General features: G+C 45.8%; 1 protein-coding gene across 3 annotated transcripts in view; it reads right to left on the reverse strand.

Moving 5' to 3' along the window:
• ADORA1 (adenosine A1 receptor) overlaps positions 1-17530 on the reverse strand; it is a 51615-nt gene extending 34085 nt beyond the window's left edge. The window contains exons 1-3 of one of the 3 annotated variants that reach the window (XM_072648167.1): positions 17374-17509; positions 16605-17002; positions 8889-8967 (exon numbers count right to left, since the gene is read on the reverse strand). In XM_072648167.1, coding sequence (XP_072504268.1) covers positions 8889-8967; positions 16605-16821 — 296 coding nt within the window. In that variant the 5' untranslated portion in view covers positions 16822-17002; positions 17374-17509. Of the gene's footprint in view, positions 1-8888; positions 8968-16604; positions 17003-17373 lie in introns of all 3 variants that reach the window. The other 2 variants (XM_072648166.1, XM_072648168.1) reach the window with 2 other exon arrangements.
• Between the last annotated feature and the right edge of the window lie 1672 nt (positions 17531-19202).

Consider the following 19202-nt stretch of genomic DNA (forward strand, 5'->3'; position numbering starts at 1 on the left):
ATATGCTTACACACAGTAAGCACTAAATACATATGTATCAGTTGATTAAACGATTCATGTTTGGTTATAGAAGAGATATAAGACGATTCAGTATAATGGCTTGAGGAGATGAAAGGGTCAAAAAAGTGTTACTTTATGCATGGGCAAGACCTGAGCATTTTGTGACAGAAGGAACAAATAAATAAAGTCAAATGAGAGAGAGAGAAAGATAGAGAGAGAGACCGAGAGACAGAGAGAGAGAGAGAGAGAGAGAGAGAGAGAGAGAGAGAGAGAGAGTGAGACAGAGAGAAGGATCATGGAGGGGATAACATCAAGGAAAAGAGGGGATGCTTTGACAGGAAGAAAGTACTATAGGAGACAATGTAGATGGGTTTTGAAGTCCCAGGCTTGTCTATTCCCCAAGCTTGGCTCTCCATCTCTTATTTCTGTACCTTGAAATGAATAACTATCCCATGCCTGGAATGTCTTCCCTCCTCATTTCTACCTCTGAGACTCCTTACATCCCTTTCCCATTCAGATCAAGTACGACTTCATGACTCCCCCAAGATGTTAATCATCTCTCTCACCTCAAATATTCTATATGTATGTATCTATACACCTTCTACTGGCCCTGCAGTAGAATGTAAGTTCCTTGAAGGCAGAAGCTATTTCATTTTCTTCTTTATGCCTGGTACAAAGCTATATATCACAAATACTGGTTAAATTGAACTTGTCAGAAGACCTCCAACTGAGTTCTCCAGGGATCTGTCCTAGGTCCTGTGCTGCCTACCATTTTTATTAGCCTTGGATAAAGGTTTAGACATCACACTCATCTCATCTGCAGACCACACAAAGCTGGCAGGAATAACCAACTGGCTGAGTGACAGTCAGAATCTCTGAAAACATCTCAATGGGTTAGAATTCTAATAGGTTAAGTTAGGAACTAATAACAAGAACTTTAACAGTTATTGAGTCTTACATATGAGCTTAAAAATTAATTTTTGAAGCACAATATGGGGAAGTATGGATGGAAAGAATCTGAAAACTATTTTGGAATTTTGCCAGTTTCTTCATTTGTAAAAGGAGGGGCTGAGATTGGCTGTTCCTATATGGGTTGGACTACTGGCTAAATCTATAAGTCCCTGAGGCCCCTTCCACATCTGAGATCCTCTGATTCTGTAACTTACTTGCCCCAAGGTCATATTACTAGTAAGTACCTGTGTCAGAATTTGAAGTTAGGCTCTCTCCAAACCAGAGCTCTCCCTACTCTGCTGAGTGTGGTCCAGTAATCAGAGTCCTAACTCAGACTTTCCTCAATTGCCACTCTCTTACTTAACAGCTTTGTAATCTGGGGCAAATCATTTCATCACCCAGAGCTTCAGTTTTCTGTAAAACCAAGATAATATCATCCTTCTCCTTCAGATTTCAAAGGTCAAAGCAAGAAGGGGATGTATTTTACATGCATTTTTATAATCATAAAGTGCTATAGAAACTACTTTTAATTTTTGAGGATGAAGTGTTCTCCCTTTTTAAAAAAAAACTTCAATTGTTCATGTCTTGACTATAATTATTTTTTAATAAAAATGCAGGGCTTTTACGTTTTAGGGAGTAAAGTTTTGATGACAGCAAGGAGCAAAAGTAATGCCCCACCCCCAAAGAGTATTAATGAAAGTTTTTAAAATATACAGAAAAGAGATAAAAGTTCAGAAGGGGATGAAAGACAATGCTGGTCATATCATGTTAAATTTACTATAGACTTTTTAAACCTTTAATATGGATTCTTGGTTTCATTCACAATCCTCTTTTTCTGTTCTGTGTATATTGAAATGTTCAAATGTGTTAATACTTCTTAAGTTCATATTACATTTTTTTCAAAAAACAAAAACTTCAGGAGGCAATAGCACTAAATTATTGCTAGTGAAACTGTAAGTTGGTCAAATCATTCTGGGAAGAATTTTGGAATTATGCTAAGTGACTAAAATGTCCATATACTTTGACCCAGAGATCCTACTACTAGGAATATACCCCAAGGAGTTCAAGAATTTAAAACAAAGGTCCTATGAATACATGGAAAAAATTTTAGCAGCACTTGGTATAGTAGCAAGGAACTGGAAATCAAGTAGATTCCCCCAAATTGGAAAATGGCTAAATAAATTGTTGCCTGTGAATGTCACAGAACAGGCCTGCACCAAAAGAAGCAATGAAAATAAAGGATGTGAAGAAGGATCAGAAAACTTACACACACTTATGCAAAGTGAAGCAGGCAGAATTGGGACAACAACACACAGGATGACTGCAGTTTGCTGCTGTTCAGTCATTTTTCAGTCATGATGCTATTTAGGATTTTCTTGGCAAAAGAGTTGGAGTGGTTTACCATTTCCTTCAGATGAGGAAACTGAGGGAAACAGGGTGGAGTGACCTGGACAGGGTCATCCAATTAGTAAGTGTCTGAGGTGGATTTGAACCCAGGAACAGGAGTCTTGTGGACTGGAGGCCTAGCACACTATCCACTTTGCCACCTAGTTGCTGGAATAGGATGACTGCAGCAATGTAAATGGAAAGGATAAGAGTAAAACAGAAATGAAATAATGGGAAATTATAGTGAGTGACCAAGTATGGCCCCCAAAAAGAGCTATAAAAATGTGTCTTCCATCCCTTCTTTGCATCAGCCGGAGACTGGGTGTGGAATGTGGCATAAAATGTCAGATTCGATTGGTCTTACTAAACTATTTTTTCTTTTATTTATTTTTGTCAGGGATGGCTTTCCTAGAAGAGAGAGATATAATGAGAAATGAAATTTATATAAAAACCAAATATATCAATAATAATCTTTAAAAAAAAAAAGCTCCAGAGGCGAACTTAGTATCTTTGCCCCTGGTGAGTCATCCCCCCCCCTTTCTGCTCCTCCTCATTTTTTAGAAGCTTCTTCCCTTACATCTCATTCACTGAGAGTCAGTCAATGAGCTCCATTAACTGATCTCGTGAAAATCTGTCCCCTTGTCCAGGTGATGAACTTCCAAAGATGGTGCTGTCTAGATGTGAGCTCACAGCCTGGTAGAGGAGGCAGAGCACAGATTGGCAGAAACCCAGAAAGCAAGTGGAGAAGAGTATTGTACATTATAGACATTGAAAAGGTCAAGGAGAAGGATCTGACAGGGAGTGTCAGTCATCTTCCTGCATTCAAATCTGCCTGCAGACAATTACTAGTTGTGTGACGCTGGGCAAGTCACTTCAACCTCTGTGCCTCAGTTTTCTCATCTATAAAATGAGCTGGAGAATACAATGGCATAGTCACTCCAGTCTCTTAGCCAAGAAAACCCCAAATGGGATCACAGAGAGTCAGAGATGATTGAAACAAGTGAAAACAACAAAAATCTCAGCAAGGGAGGACACAGCTGTCTGCACAGCACTTAGCATTTTGGACAAAGAGCTAAAAAGGCACATGATGAAAAAAAGAAGGAGGGGGGCAAAGTTTACTCCAGTTTGGGAGAGGACCTTATTCCTGCACAAGACAGAAATGGGCCAGGGACTCCAAATTTGATCTGTTTGACCACAGTAGGAGGCAGCCCAGTGAGTAGAAAGGACATTGTATTTGGGGTCATAGGATCATAGATATAGGGGTCATAGGTATAGGGCACAGTGGATTTGAGGGTCACAAGATCACAGATCTAGATCTGAAGAGGACTTCAGAGGCCATTTAGTCTAACACCCCCAATTTACAAAAGAGGAAACTGAGGCTCAGGGAGGTGAATGACAGTAGGTATCAGAGGTGAGTTTTGGACCTGGCTCCTCAGAAGATTCAGAGTTCAGTTCCTGACTCTCCCCACTTACTAGCAGTAAAATCCCTGCTCTGAACCTCAGTTTCCTTATTTATAAATTGAGAAAGTCAAACCAGTTAAGGATATCTGATATTCTGGTTTTAAGAACAATGAGACCATAAGACCGAGGTCTAGGTAGAGCTGAGGTAGTAGAGAAAGGGGTAGGGAGAAATCAGACTCTTAGAGCTAGAAGGGAGGTCAACAAATCTAAGCCCTCTCATTTATAAATGAGAAGTTAAGTGACTTGCCCAAGGTCACTTAATTAGAAAGCAGATTTGAATATGATTCTTCTTATTCTAAATCGTCAGCACCTTAATCCTTCCATTAAACCCTAACTCCTTAATCACTGTGAATTTCTGATTTGAGTAGTTCAGTGACTTCAAGTCCTGGACTTGGGGTCAGGACCAGAAGGCTCTGCTACAGTAGGACTTTGGGGGTCCTGTCCAGCTCCTTCAGCACCTTAGATCTCAGTTTCCTTCTCTGTAAAACAAGGGGAGCTGAACATGCTAGGTATCTGGCAGTTCTAAATCTGTGAGTGAGGAATATTACTTCCATCCTTCCAGGCTTGGTCTAAACCCCACCCCATCCCCCAGTCTCCCTCCTTATTGGCCCCCTGGGACTTCACAAAACCATCTGTGTGTTTGTCTGCATTTCCCTCAGGCCTTTGTAGTCTGCTGCTTCTAATCATGCTCTCAAGAACAGCCCCTGGGAGCCCATAATATGATCCTTTCCTCACAGGGGTAATATTGTTGTATTTATGTTATGCTGTAACTGGGCACCGCAGGTGGGCCCAGATAAACACAATCCTAAAATACTGGAAAAGCTTTTCTCCCTGGAGAGGTGACTTTTAGTTGAGGTACAACAGTAGCCTCCTGGGGGAGTCATTAGCTTTAGCTTCCTCAAGATGAGGGGGAGGATAAGTTGGCCATTGGTCCTTTACTTTCCTTCTCCTAAATGTCACACATCCTATCAATCAATCAGTCAATCAACAAACATTTATGAAGCATTTCCCACTGGGACTCAGGACTAAGCGCCATCTCTGGCACTACCCAGAAAAACCAGCTTCAGCTGAACCTGCTTCCTCCTCTGTAGGGCAGAGATGGCAGTATATTTTGCCTCACCTGTTTCAGAGGAATAAAATAATTCTCAATTATCCTCCGGAGGCTCCTCCACTCTGTGGGTTATAGCAACAAGTCTGGAACATTTTCTCTCAACCACCTCATTCTCCACCTGTTACATGTAACTTCCTCCCAATTCCATCACTGTGGAGAAGGGAAATCATAGGATTTCGAGCTATAAAAATCCTTAGATATCATCCAGCTCGCCACCACCCCCCTCATTTTACAAATGAAGAAACTGAGGTTCAGAGAAATTAAGCAACTAGTTCAAGGTCACACAGCTAACAAGAAGCAGTCCTGAGATTTCAGTCTAAATCTCCTGATCCAATTCCAGATCTGTTCCTCATACACAACACTCCATCTCCCATCTCCCCTCTCTCCATGTCTTTATTCTGAAGAGTTGTTCTTTGAACAACTAAAAAGCGTTTCTGAAATGCATAAAGAGGCTGGAAAGTTAGAGACAGGTTATGAAGGTTAGGTAAGAGACAGGTTAGGTTAGAGACAGGTTGTGAAGGGTTATAAATGCCAAAGAAACTTTATTTTGTCTAGAAGCAATAGGGAATCACTAGAGTTTATTGAGTGGGTCAGTGACTTTGACCCTTATACCTGGAGTGTGCTCCCTCCTCATCTCCACCTCTTTGAATTTCTAATTTCCTTCAAGACTTGATAGGGTTGGAAGCTCAATTCCATGTGGACAGTCTCGGGCGGGTAAAGGTGGGAACTTCTAAATCTTAGAGTTCTCACGAGACCCCCCAGGAAACGGCTGGGAATCGAGGTGAACCAAGCTATCTCGTGTATTTCCGCCTCTTCCCGTGAGAGACGTGATGGGAGAGAGCTCTCCCCGCCTATTCAGATGCAAACTATGCCGCTGAAGAGTTTAAGTAGGATCAGGAAAGCCTGAAAGCTCTCTTGGGCGGAGGGGCGCGGAGTGGACAGGACAACAAGGCTCCGCTTTTCCTCTCTCTTCTCTCCCCTCCCCCTCTCTCCCCGCTTATACTTCTACTTCCAATCTCTTATTGTAAGATCTTTGCCTCCTTGGGAGATCCTTCTTTCTCTCCCTCCTAAGGAAGAATCCCCTGCACTTGTAACCGAGACCCTGAAATAAAGCTCAACCCTTGTTCGACTCTGGAACGTCCTTTCTCTCATATGCGCACCCGGCGTGGCCAGCCGAAGACCTCAGGAGGTGAGGTAAGAAAGACTCGGGTAGCCCACAGGCCTCTAGGCCTGGCAAAGACTCAGCTAAATCACAGAATTTTAGGGACAATAAAATTTTTCTAGTTCATTCTCTTCCCCCATCTTTGCTTTATAGATGAAGATCATAAGACCTAGGCAGGTGACATGACAACTATCACCATGTAGCCAACTTTTAGGAGAGCCAAGACTAGAATTCAGATTTCTGGACTCCACATATCAAGGTAGGTAGTACAGGGGCTACAGTGGAAAAAGCATAAGCTTTGAAATCAAAAGACCTGAATTCAGATTCTGCCTTTTATACTATGTAACTTTAGATACCTCATTTAACATCCTTGGACTTCGCTTTCCTCATCTATAAAATGAGGAGGTTAGTCTGCAAATTGCCTTCCTGCTCTAAGTCTGTGATCTTATGATCCCATGACCCCGCTGCAAGGGAGTGACGGATGCAGAAGAGTCTAGCCAAGGCAGACTGATTCTGCGTCAAGGGCCATCGGCATCATTTCTAAATTAGCCTTTCAAGACACACACTCCTATTGCCACACACACAACACCCACCCAGCTTTTCTGACCTGTCCATCTTGCCCAGCAGCAGCAGACACTCTACAGGCACTCCATAAACTCGTGTTGGTGACTTATGGTTTCTGCTGATTTAGGTGAAAAGCCTCCATCCTCAATGTGATAAGTGGCTCAGCAATCCTTCTGCTCTAGATCCATTCTAGATACCATTTCTTATTGCTGCTTTGAGGTAGCTTTGACGGGATGGAAGAAAAAAAAAACCCTCTACCTAGTAAGACAAACATCCTCTACCCAGCAGAAATGGGGAACACCCTGGGTGTACAGGGATTGATTACATCTTCCATAATGTCACTCCCAGGTAAGGCTAGGCCACCTCAACAGCTGAGTTGCTGTCTTTCTTTCCTCCTAAGAAAAATATGGTGCCTTCTTACAGTCTACTTGCCTGAATTCCCTCTAGATCCCAACAGTAGGTTAGTTAGTACCTCCTGGCTCATGGAACCTCAGAGCCAGAAGGGACTGTAGAGATATTTAGGTCAAATCCATAAAGGAGTCATCTCTTCCTAGCACATGGGTCTAGATACTAAGCAGAAGAGAAAGGGAAGTAATGGCTTAGGAAATCACAGATCCCCAAGGTCAATTCGGCTGGAGATTTAAATGGAAAGAACAGCCTCCTGAAAGGAAGGTGAAGATCAAAACAAAGAAAAAACCCAAGGAACAGCTGGAGTTGGAGAGCCTCTGGATAATGGTGTTTGCTGGATGGTAATATCCCTAAAGTTTGACCAAGGCAGGAAGGACTCCAAACTGCCTGGGCTACGTGGAGGCAAGACGATGGATCAAATAACTGCTAGTGGATCCTGACAGCCTATGAGCCCTGGGATTTTGATGCTAGAAGGAACAGAACTGTGAACTGCTGTGAAGTACAATTTTATTTTGCAATAAACATTTTCATCCTCCTATCTCTATTTTCTTTGTCTTATGGATTAAAAAAATTCACTGTGCCAATTGACCCAGCTTGGTCCTTTGGGATATTCTTAAATTCTGGTCCCTCTAATAAAGGAATCAATCTCTAATATATGAATAATAATATGAATCCATCTCTAATATATGAATCTAATACATGAATCAAGAGCGGAAGTTCCATGCCCCCAAATTTTAAAGTGACCAACTCTCTTCTTGCTACTTGGATGCTAGAAAGCAAGAAGTGCATCCCTGAGGAGGGAGTTCACTGCTCTGAGCCAATGAAAGGAAGGAACCAGCTGCCCCGATCCCTGGGTGCTCCTTTATGGATCTGGGTGGCACAGGATGTCTCTAGAAATTCTAGAGGATTCCCAGCCTCACCCAGAACTCCCAGCCAGGGCTTGGCACGTGAATTATTTATCCCATATTTGTGGCTATACCAGAGGTACCCACAAGGGAAGAAAACAGAAGATTGGGGAAAAGGCCCAGGGTACTGCTGAACTCTCCTCAATAGCCACCTCCAACAGCAAGGAGACAGAGAGGGGCCTTTTACACAGACCAGATGTCCTTAGCTCTGTCCCTTTGTCCCTGTACAGCTAAGGATAAAGGGGATGCCATCCTCAGTCCAAGGGCTACCAAGGGGAGTGGGACAGGTCCAAGGTAGAATTCTGACCAAGGCACAGCGTGGCTAGGGTGGAGTCCAACCTGCCATTTTTCCTGATTGCCCAGCCTGGTTTTATGCTGTTTGAACAGATGTGGGATGAGAGTCAGAGAAAGGGTTTAATATGAGGGCAGAGGGGCATATGTTGGATAGGAAAAGTGTGTTTTGTACATTGTCAGTCCTTCGGTCAAATGCCGGACTCCGTTATACTGCAGACCTCAAGTCTTAGTCTAAAAGAGGCTTGGAATGTTCAGAGCAAGATGCCCCCAAACTCCTCTTCCCCATGCCAGAGTCCCCTTGCCAGCTGCTTCCCATCCAGCCCAAGCCCCTGCCCTGCCCATTGAGAATAGTAGCTAGTGTTAGAGATTCATCTACAAGCTTGCCCCAATGGAATATGGGCACAGGTCTCCTGATGCTTTGTGTCCAGGCTCAGTCTCTGCTTGTCTATTCTCCCCCCCAGCACCCTAGCAAAGAGGAAACATCTCCCCACCACCACCACCACTACCATCTTGTTTCTCACTCCCTGGCAGAAGCTGCCTCTACCTCATTTATGTTAACAAGGCTGTGACCGGGGGGGTAAAATGATCCACAAGAGAACCGTTTATTTCTCAACCATCCCTTTCATTACTCATGCCTGCTACTTACCCTATTTCATCTCTTCCCCCAAAGGGCCACACCCTGGGGTCCTTGCCCTCTGGACCTTTAACCCTGGATAAGGGAAAATCTGTCAAAGGAGCATAGGAAAACAAGTAAGAAAGATGCCCACGCCTGGTGAAACAAAGAATAGACCCATGTTCTCCTCCTTCTTCCTCCCAGCCTGGGCAGACAGGTTGGAAGATACTAGGCACAGATACAGTATATGTGTTTAGAGGCTTGGGGTTCTTCTTTTCAGCCTGACACAAGAATTGTCATAAATAGGAGGCAACATGATATAGTAAAAGGACCACTGGGTTAGGTTCCAAACCTGCCTTCCCCTCTAATGTTTTGTGGTCATGTAAACTCTACAGATCTCAGTTTTCTCATCTACAAAATAAAATACTTGGATTATCAGATGATGTTCAAGTTCCTTCCTGCTCTAATGTGCTAGGAGGTTAAGAAGACCCTCTGGGAGTCATCTATCACCCACCCCCTGTCACCAAACAAGCTCTGTGCTTTACTCAAGCCATCTTGCAGTGCTCCAGAGGGCATGGTTGTTGGGAAGGGTTCATCTTCATATCTCACTTAGATCCCTCTTGCTGAAAATGCTATCTATTGATTCTGCCCTCACTATCATTCAAACACTGCATGTACTGTGTGCAAGGCACTAATGTTAAGTGTTGAGGGGGAGAGACACAAAGGTGTATAATACATGAGGCCTGCCTTTAAGGGCTTACAATTTACCATAGTAGGAAAGATGAGGCACATTCACAAAGAGCAATCAGACAAGGCAGCATATGCCAAATACCATATGAAAGATACAAAGTCGAATGGGATTTAATAAGGGAAAGAAATCACACACATATGAAGGATAGAGGAGGGGTTTTTTTTAAGTAATTGGCATTGGAGATAGATTCTATGATAAGGAACATTTTGTTGTTCAGTTGTTTCAGTCATATTTGTGACCTCATTGGGTGTTTTCTTAAAGATACTGGAACGCTTTGCCATTTCTTTCTCCAGCTCATTTTATAGATGAGGAAACAGGTGAACAAAGTTAAGTGACTTGCCCACAGTCCCAGAGCTAGTAAGCGTCTGAAGCCAGATTTGAACTCAGGAAGATGAGTCTTCTTGACTCCAAGTTCAGTGCTCTATCCACTGCATCACTAAGCTACTCTAGGTTTGGAGTACAATACAGAAGAAAGAGCACTGATTCTGCAGACGGAGGGTATAAGTTCAAATCCCTCCCCTGACCCTTCCTCCCTGTATCTCTATGGGGAAATCACTTCCCCTTCGTGGTCCACAGTTCCCTCATCTGTTAAATGGAGGGAAGTGGTTGTGGTGAATGGACTCTAAAGTTCCCTTCCAGCTCAATATCCATGTCCTTTAATCCTTAAAAGCAAGCAGGGTTTTAGTGAGGGGAGATGGGACTAATGAATCTTGCAGGCAGCAGGAATGTCAGGAGCAGAGGTGCATAAGTGGAAAAGTCTTGTCCAGAGAACTGCAAATCGTCCACCTTGGTAGCAGCATAGAATTTATGTGGGGAAGAAATGGGAGATAAATTTAGACAGGCAGACTGAGACCAGATCCCAAAGGACTTTAAATGCCAAACTAAGGAGTTTGGGCTTTTTAAAATAGATAATGAGGAATCACTGAAGATTTTTGACCAGGAATACAACCAGAAAAGAGTAGTGTCAGAGGAAGGAAAGTACTTTACAAATATCATCTCCTTTGAGCTTCCCAAGTCTGGGAGGTAAGGACTGTTACCACTCTCCTTTAAAAATTGAAGAAACAGAGGTTAAGTGACATTCCCAGAGTAACACAGATAGTAAGTACATGAGTCTGGATTTGAACTCAGGTCTTCCAGGACTCATGACTCAGAACTTTATGCATTGAACTACCTAGCTTTCTCTAGGCAACCATAGGAAGATTAATGGATTGGATGAAGAAGAAGCTAGAGGCAGAAGAAGCCAATTAGGAGTCTATTGCAAGAGACCAAGAGAGAAGTAATGAGGACCTAGCCTAAACATTGGCAATAGGAAGAAACTAACCTGAAGGTTGTCTCATGTTTCTGAAAAGGCTTTTATTCTAAGTGACTATACTAGTTTTCCCTATGCAAGCCATGTGCCTTTACAGAGAAGATTCAGAAACTATTCACTTTCTCCTCCTCTGCAAATTTCTGGATTTAGACTACAAATATTTCCAGGATACAGTAAGCCACAAAACCTTCCCTGTTCAGACCCACTGATGTATGGGCAGATGGATTAGATAACTGTTGTCACCCCCTTTACTGATCAAATGAAGCCAAAGCCAATCCAGGGCAGCAGGTGGTGAAAAAGCTAAGTAATCCCTAATCTACCCATAATTCAATTTTTAACATTTCTCTCTGTCAGGGCCTAATCCAGCCAGACTTTCAACCCTCCCCCACATAGCTTTTCTTTCACATCTTGGGTGAGGCAAACATCCAGCAATGAACAGAAGCAGGATTGGTGCAGACCCCGCTGCCCACTGGGGTAGAGGTGCCCCCGACTTGCTGGGAGGGGAACAAGAGGCAGATGCAAGGCTGGGTGGCAACTCACACCATCTGGAAAAAATCCAAAAAAGCAAAACTAACACCATTCCACTAAGTTCTTGAAAAATTATTCCTAAATCCTCCAATTTCTTGTTCATTCAAGACTAACAGCAATGTCTGGTCACCCAAAACAACACACAGACTTGGTTGGACCTGAGGCAATAGCTAGTTGTGAAAGGAAAGAATCACAAAATCTTACTGTCAAAAGAGGCTCCAGACACCATCTTGTCTAAACTCCTATTTTAACAAATCGGGGAATGAAGAGAGAGTGATCTGCTCAAGGTCCCACAGCAAATCTGACAGTCTCTTGACTATTAATCCAGTCCTCTTCCCAGCTAAACAGACTGAGAATTCCTTAGGCCACTTGTCTATAACTGAGTCCCTGTAGAACCTTGCCACAGTCCAATGCATAAGTAAAAGCATGATATGGAAGAAAGAGAACTGAATTTAGAATCATAGAACTGGAGTTCCAATCTCAGCTCTGGTACTGCTTATGTGACCAGGATTCAGTTTCCTTCCCTATAAAATTAAGTTGTACTAGGTATCTTTTAAGGTACACCTGCTCTAAATCCTACAAAATAATCCTAATCAGTAGTTCCCAAACAGGTTTTTTTGGGTTGTTTTTTTGCGGGGGAGAGGTTGTTCTTTGGCTCTTTGCTCATAGCACAGTCCTCAGCCATAATGAATCGCAGCACACTGAACATTTAGGTTGGCAAAAAAGAAAGGTTCCCTGATAGCTGAGCTTGCAGATCTATTACTTGAGTCTTGGAATTCCTCTGTTTCTATTTCCCTTCCTCCATCCCCGTACTTCCTTGTTTCTTTACTTCCTGGGGATTCAAAGAGGAGGAGATAGCATTCCACCACCAAGGATAGAGTGAATATTGTAACCTTTCCCAAGCCAATGTGGGAAAAACAGGCAACAAACTGTAGCTGGGGGGTGGAAGTTGGTGGCACAAAGCTCATGACCCATTAGAACAGGCACTCCCTTTGAGTGCCATGATGGATGTCACAGGACCAATTCAAACATGGGCTCTAAGACAGGGCAAGCAGAAGAACAGATGTTAGAAGTCTCCTGAAAGGAGGAGTGAAGGAAGAAGAAGGGAATACTAACCATGCTGACACTGTATGAAAATGATATGCAAATCAGTATACAAAACAAGTTATTAGTGGCAAATCAATGGCTTGATTATTTTGTGATAACTGGATCCCAATCCTGAAAGCCTAAGCCTTCCTTCATACAATCCTTTCTCCCATTTATGGATGAATGACCAACATACTACTCCCTTTTCCCCCTGAAATGCCTTAAGCAACAGTTTGGTCCAACAAAGGTCTCCCTTCTCTCTGCTGGTCACACAGAGGACACAGGGAGTACCCCAGAACTTAGTCAATTCTAATTGAATCCCCAGGGATGGTGACAGAGGCTAGAGATGCTTTTGCTTGGCCATCCGGGGTAGAAGCCAAATGTTTCCAGTGCCTCTGGTTAGAGATGTAAAAATCTCCCTCAGTTGCCCATATTCCCATGTTCTCAGATACCATGCTCCCAGGCATTTGACAGTAGAACAGAATTCATTCCTTGCTTGTCATTGCATAGGGAGTAATGGGGATGGACCTGGTCTAGGAAATATCACAGCAGGTCCCCCCACCCCGTATCTCCACCTTAAGAGGCCAGATCCAAGCAGGGGAGCCCTGAGATGGTGAAGAATCATTGGATATAGGTGTGGAAGAGACCTAAGGAATCATTCTAATTGAAGCCTCTCATTTTACAGAAGACGGAACAACCCCAAAAAAGGAAGACATGTCCAAGGTCACACAGGGGCCAGTCCTCAGACTGCAGATTCAACGTTCTTTCTACCACATCATACTGTGTCTTCAAACAAGCCTTGGGAGATGAACAGAAGCTGACTTTTTGTTCCTTGTTCTCTTCCTAGAAAGGGTCTCTCCTTGCCTTCTTTTGCTTATCTTCGTGAATAGCTACTTGAGTTCCAAGCAAAATTTGCAGAATAAGCACCTTACTTGGGAAGAGCCCTGCTCTTAGCCTGAGCATGTTAGTCTGGGATTTTCTCATCACCCCCAAGTTCCTAAAGGTTTGGTGTTTAAACCAAGATGGAGCAGCTGACCTCTTCAGTCATTGAAGGCAGAACAAAGAGAAGAATGAGCATAGACTGGGGCAACGAGGAGGGAGAGATAATGGACATCAAGAAAGTAGTCATAAGGGCAAACTCAGAACAAGTGACATGCATATCCAAAGAGTATGTCTTTGGAAATGGAGAGAGAGAGACAGAGAGAAAGGGAAGGAAGCAAGGAAGGGAGGGAGGGAGGGAGGGAAGAAGGAAGGAAGGAAGGAAGGAAAGAAGAAAGGAAGAAAAAAGAAGGAAAAAAGGAAGGAAGGAAGGAAGGAAGGAAGGAAGGAAGGAAGGAAGGAAGGAAGGAAGGAAGGGGAGAAAAGACTGGAATAGAATGAGGACGATCCTGCCAAGACAATGGACTAGATTCCAATTCCATTCAAGCAAATGTTTATTAAGCTCCCACTGAGAGCAGGTGCTGGGCACATTGTTGTTGTTTGCCCCTTATTCTTGAAGAGGATCATAACATCAGGAAGGCGATGCCATGACTTGCAAGTGAACTGAATTTAAGTGAGGCAGGGCTATGCAAAGTCACCAACCTCACTGTATTCTCTGGAGTCATCTGGAGATGGCCCCCCATAGGGCACATACACAAAGACAAAAAAGGGAATGGTCACAAAGTTCAGGGGTTGAGATGGGAGAATGTAGGGGGTGGGGAGGAAGGAAAGAAGAGAGAAGGGAGATACACATATAGACTACTAATACTGAATAACAATAAAGGAAAAGGAAAGATCCAGACAAAGTGTTCTTGGACAATTTGAGGTGAGGGAGATTATATCTGGCTGGCTGCTGGCCAGCAGGTGAGAAAGAGGAAGACCTGCAGGAGAGAATAGGATCAGATAGAGAGTTTGAGTGGGGAGAGAGTCAGCCTTCTCGTCCAACACTCTCATTTTACAGAGGAGGAAACCCCAGCTTGTCCAAGGCCACTCCATAAGTAGCTGAGCCAAGATTCAAAGCCCCAACCTTCCAATCCAGCAGTCTCCCCATTAAAGCTACAGCTGCACCTTGAAGGAAGATGCTTGTGTGGGGGAGGGAGTCTGAGTGCTAAGGAACTGGCAGAGTGGATGTGAGCTTCATTCTTTGTGAGACCAGACCTTCCCTCCCGTCCTTGGGGAGACAACAGTATGTTCTAATTGTTAATGATATTAGTAATATCAACAACAAGGCTTTCGCATGCTTCCAGTTGGCATCCACTCAAAAGTCAGGATTTCTGGAAAGGAAGAGTTGCTACATTGGAGGGTGTTTTCCCTATAATCAAGTCCTGGGCCCATGGGACCCATACCACGTGTAATGTGCTAAGATCAGAATCATCTAAGCAATACAAAGACCTGCTACTAGTCACTCCTAATCACAGAACCACCACATATGTGCCGTAAGTTCCATTAGGGCTGATCTTACAAAGGATTCAAAGCCATGCCTTTTTGGAGCAAAGGGCACAGCCCTCATCAGAGGAAAGAGTAGGAGGTTCTCTGGTATTGAGGTACCAGATGACCCCCAAAGAAGACATCAGGCATCAGGGGATGAGGAATCAACCCGGTTTCTTCTCCCAGTTCTGTCACTGACTGGCTGTGTGGCTGCAGCTATCACTTCATCCTCTCTGAGTCTGGGTTTTCTCATTTATAACATAGTAATAAGACCCTTTCTACCTCACTGAATTAGTGTGAAGACAGAAAAAGGTAACATATGTGAAAGCATTTGGTCAAGCCAAGCCATGGGAAGTTCCTTGAGGGTAGGACTCATCTCCTAGTTACCTTTGAATCTAGTCCAATATCTTATACCGGGAGGCACTCGACAAATACTGGGTGAATGACTGAAATTCAAAGAGCTGTTCAAATGCAAAAGAGAAACAAACACTTCTCCACTGCTTTCTGCTGCCCAGATGGCCAGAGCAGACTCTGCCTGCAGACCACCAAACAGCAGTCCCCCTGCCTATCTGCAAACGAGCAGGTGCCAAAGATGGTCAAGGCTCCAGAGAGAAAGGGAAGTTTATCACATTTAGAGAAGAGACCAGCACGCTTTGTGGGTATACTGGCACGGCCACTACGTGGCACTTGTCCAGGTTGCTCCCTGGCACTAGGTGGCACAGGCCCTGCCCGGGGAACTACATCATGTCCTGGCATCCATGGTCACTGAGCTCTGATGTGAACTTGGGCATCAGCAATGAGGATTGACACTGCCTGGGCAATCACTCTACCCAGATACCAGAGGGAATCCTCCTTCCTACCTTGTTCCATGGACTAAGACTCAGAATGTTTTTTCAACAGAACAAAGAACATTAAGACAGAATATAAACAGTTCCCTCCCTAATGCCCACAACAAACAGCATATGAATGGGCAGTGGGCAGAAGGAAACAGGTCCCTTAGGTACCACAACGCAACTCCAAAGGCAGATCCATTTCCCTGGGTCAGCAATTCTGTTCCCACCTCCCCATCTCTCTCTGGCTTCCTAGGGGCTTGGGGAAAAGGGGGCATCAAACCCCAAGACTCTACAGCCCTGGTCTCTTTCTTGTCCCTGTCTCATTCAAACTCTACAGGCCCCATGGCTCTGGGCTCAAGCATTAGCTGATATTTCCCCATCACATGTCCCTAGTCCCCTAGACCAGCTTCCAGAATAGAAATGGAAGTTAGCTTTGAGCTTCTGGGACCATGTTGAGATAACAGGCAAAGCTCCCCTCTCTGGTATACCAGCTGGTGAGACTATGCTCACATGCCCACCAATCTCCCTGTTCTAGCAGCCCTTCCCTAAGTCTGAGCCTTCCCTTCTTGCCTATCCAATTCCTACCCACAAACCTAACAGCACTCTGACACCAAGGAACAGGACAGAAGGCATGATGCCCAGACAAAATATGCCAGGAGACATCAACATTTTTGAGGGTAATATTCCACTTGTTCCTCTGTTTCTTCAGATGTGTTGGGAAGGAAAGTAGGGGAACTCAGAAACGCAGAACATCCCACACTGCCAGTAGCACCTGATGTCATCCAGGGCTACCCAGACACAGGAGGGTTGGTTACCTTGGGTCATCATCTACTGACCTGAGCGGGATCTTGACTCGGAGGTAGCGATCAACAGCAATAGCGAGCAAGGCCAGGATGGAGCTCTGGGTGAGGATGAGGACAGGACAGGCCACCATGAGGCAGGTGTAGAAATTAGTCTGGGGACCAATGTTGATAAGGATGGCCAGAGGAATGACCAGGGCACCCACAGCCACGTCGGCCACAGCCAGAGACACAATGAAGCAGAAGGTGGCATCACGAAGAGCCTGGTTCACCTTCACTGCCCAGATCACCAGCACGTTTCCAGGCACTGACACCAGGGCGATGAGCACCTCGATGCCAATGTAAGCGGCCTGGAAGGCCGATATGGAGTGGGGCATGGCGGGCAAAGGGCAGGAACATCAGCCAGCAGGCACTGGTGGGCACACAGCAGGTACCTGCGGGCATGGGAGCCAAGGGGGTAAGCCCCCTGCGAGGGAAAAACAGAGCCTGGGCAGGGAAGCTGTCCTGGCACCCCCTAGAAGCATGCCCTACTTGGAGCCCCTTGGCACACCATGTGCCCCACACCCAGAGCCAAAGGGGGTAGGGCAGCCCCAGCCCTCTTCTTGACAAATCTCTGCCCCTGTCTCTTATCATTCCTACAGACTCCATTCAGCAACTTAAAAATAGCTCTGTTCACTCCCCTTTCACCCTTCCACTCCCTTTATCAGGTGTGACCCACCCAGCCCCCTTAGCAGTACACCCCAGGGATCCCATCCAACACCCCCTGCCACTGTCCCCCCCAGTGCCCAACAGGCAAGGGGCTCACCATCCTGCCAGCTGGCCAGCAGGTGGTTCCAGAGGTGGGTCCCCGGGGGGCCTGGACCACAGGTCCCGGCCAGGGCTCAGGGAGAGCCCGAAGCTGGGCTGGGCTGCGGGCACCGGGCGGCTGCAAGCCGCAGCTCATCCTCCTCCGAACTCCTCTGCTGCAGCGCCAGCGCTCAGCCTTTCAAGCAATCACATGGTGCGGTAGCAGCCCTGGAAGCTTTAAAGAGATAGTGCCCCTGTTTTTGCACCTGGAACAGGGTGGGAATCACGGATGAGGACCCCACCGCCAAGAGAGGAACCGGGAGCCGAGCTACCCCTTGTCCCATCATGTACACAGTGTCCTACCTCAGTTGGAGAGCTTCTGGAGCTGGGGTCCCAGGTAGTCCTCCTAGTCCCCAGTCTCCAGACGGTCAGGACCCCTCGCCCATTGCGGGCGCCATGCTAAAGGGAGAGGTCCCTATTCGTCCAGGGTAGGCTGGTCCCTAACTCCCACACTCACGTCCAAGTCAAGGACTTATGAGCCAGAGGGAAAACCAAGACACTGACTTACCCAAGGTGACCCAAGCAGGCACCAGCTGGTGAACGAACCCAGGCACCTGAACTGCCCAGTCTCAGTACCCCCCAGCTCAGAATCCCCTGTCCCCCTCACTTTCCATGAGAGTGGCACCCCGGAAGGCGCAGTGCAAACCTGCTAATGCCCTGGGGGTGCCCTGGTTTGGGTCTCTGGCAGAGCTCCGACACACCTCTAAACCCGCCCAGAAGGAGGGGACAATGTGACAGTTCCAACCTGCACACTGGCGGGCCCCTCCCTCTTGGCTCTAGTTGTCTTCCCTCTTCCTCCCCCACCCCACCGCCTTTTCCACCTCTCCTATCCTTCCCCGCTTCCCCTCCTCCTGCTTTCTGAACAAAGGAAATGAATATGGGTGAGAAAAGCTACGAAAACGGGGACTATGTGAAGGGTCTGGTATCTGGATCCAGGCATCCAGCCTCAATTTGGAAAACACTATTCCTCCTCCCCAGTCCCCCTCTCCCCTCCCGATTCTATTGGCCCAGACCAGACTTCTGGGGTTCCTGCTCCATCCTCCTCAGCATCCCGCCTGCAGGATTCCAGCATCCCACTCCTATCGTCTGCCGATTCCGATCATCTCTGCCATCTGGCATCACGGCACCACACTTTCTTTCAAATGCCAGCGTCTCCTCTGAGCACTTTGGCACTTCGGGAGTATCTTCCACACGCTCAGTATAGTGCTCTCCCTTGACACCCCAAAACACACAGGACATACCTCTTTTTCACTGCTGGACTACTCCCACTCCCAAGCACAAAGACACCCAGTCGCTCCTTTCAGCTTTTAGGCTGCTTGTCCCCACCTGAAGGGATTTCAATTCAGGTCATCAGGAGCCAAGCTTAGACCGGACCTGGGGGCAGTGAAAACCTCAGGCTAAATGCCAGGATGCAGGGGACCCCAATCCTACCTTCACCCCCACCCACCACAGAACCTCCTGTTCTGGGAATTGAGCATTGGGTAGGGCTGAGGATGCAAGAAAGGGCACAGGGATCTAGCTGTGGGTGTTACCTGTGTCAGGTAACAGGGATGTGTACCTGTGTCATGACCCAGCAGTGCCCCCCTCCTCTGAAAGGAAGGGGAAGATCAGAAAATGGTGGGAGGATGATGGGGACATCTTCCACTACCAAGGGCAGGCAATGGAGATAACTTTATGACATTCCTCTTCCCCCTCCACTCACTCTGAGGATCATTTCCCATTCAGCCTCCACCCCTAGCTCTCCACCCTTGTCTCAATGCTGCTTTCCAGAAAAAAAAACCAAACAAA

Source organism: Notamacropus eugenii, chromosome 2 (genome assembly GCF_028372415.1).
Source record: "Notamacropus eugenii isolate mMacEug1 chromosome 2, mMacEug1.pri_v2, whole genome shotgun sequence".
Taxonomy (NCBI): Eukaryota; Metazoa; Chordata; class Mammalia; order Diprotodontia; family Macropodidae; genus Notamacropus; species Notamacropus eugenii.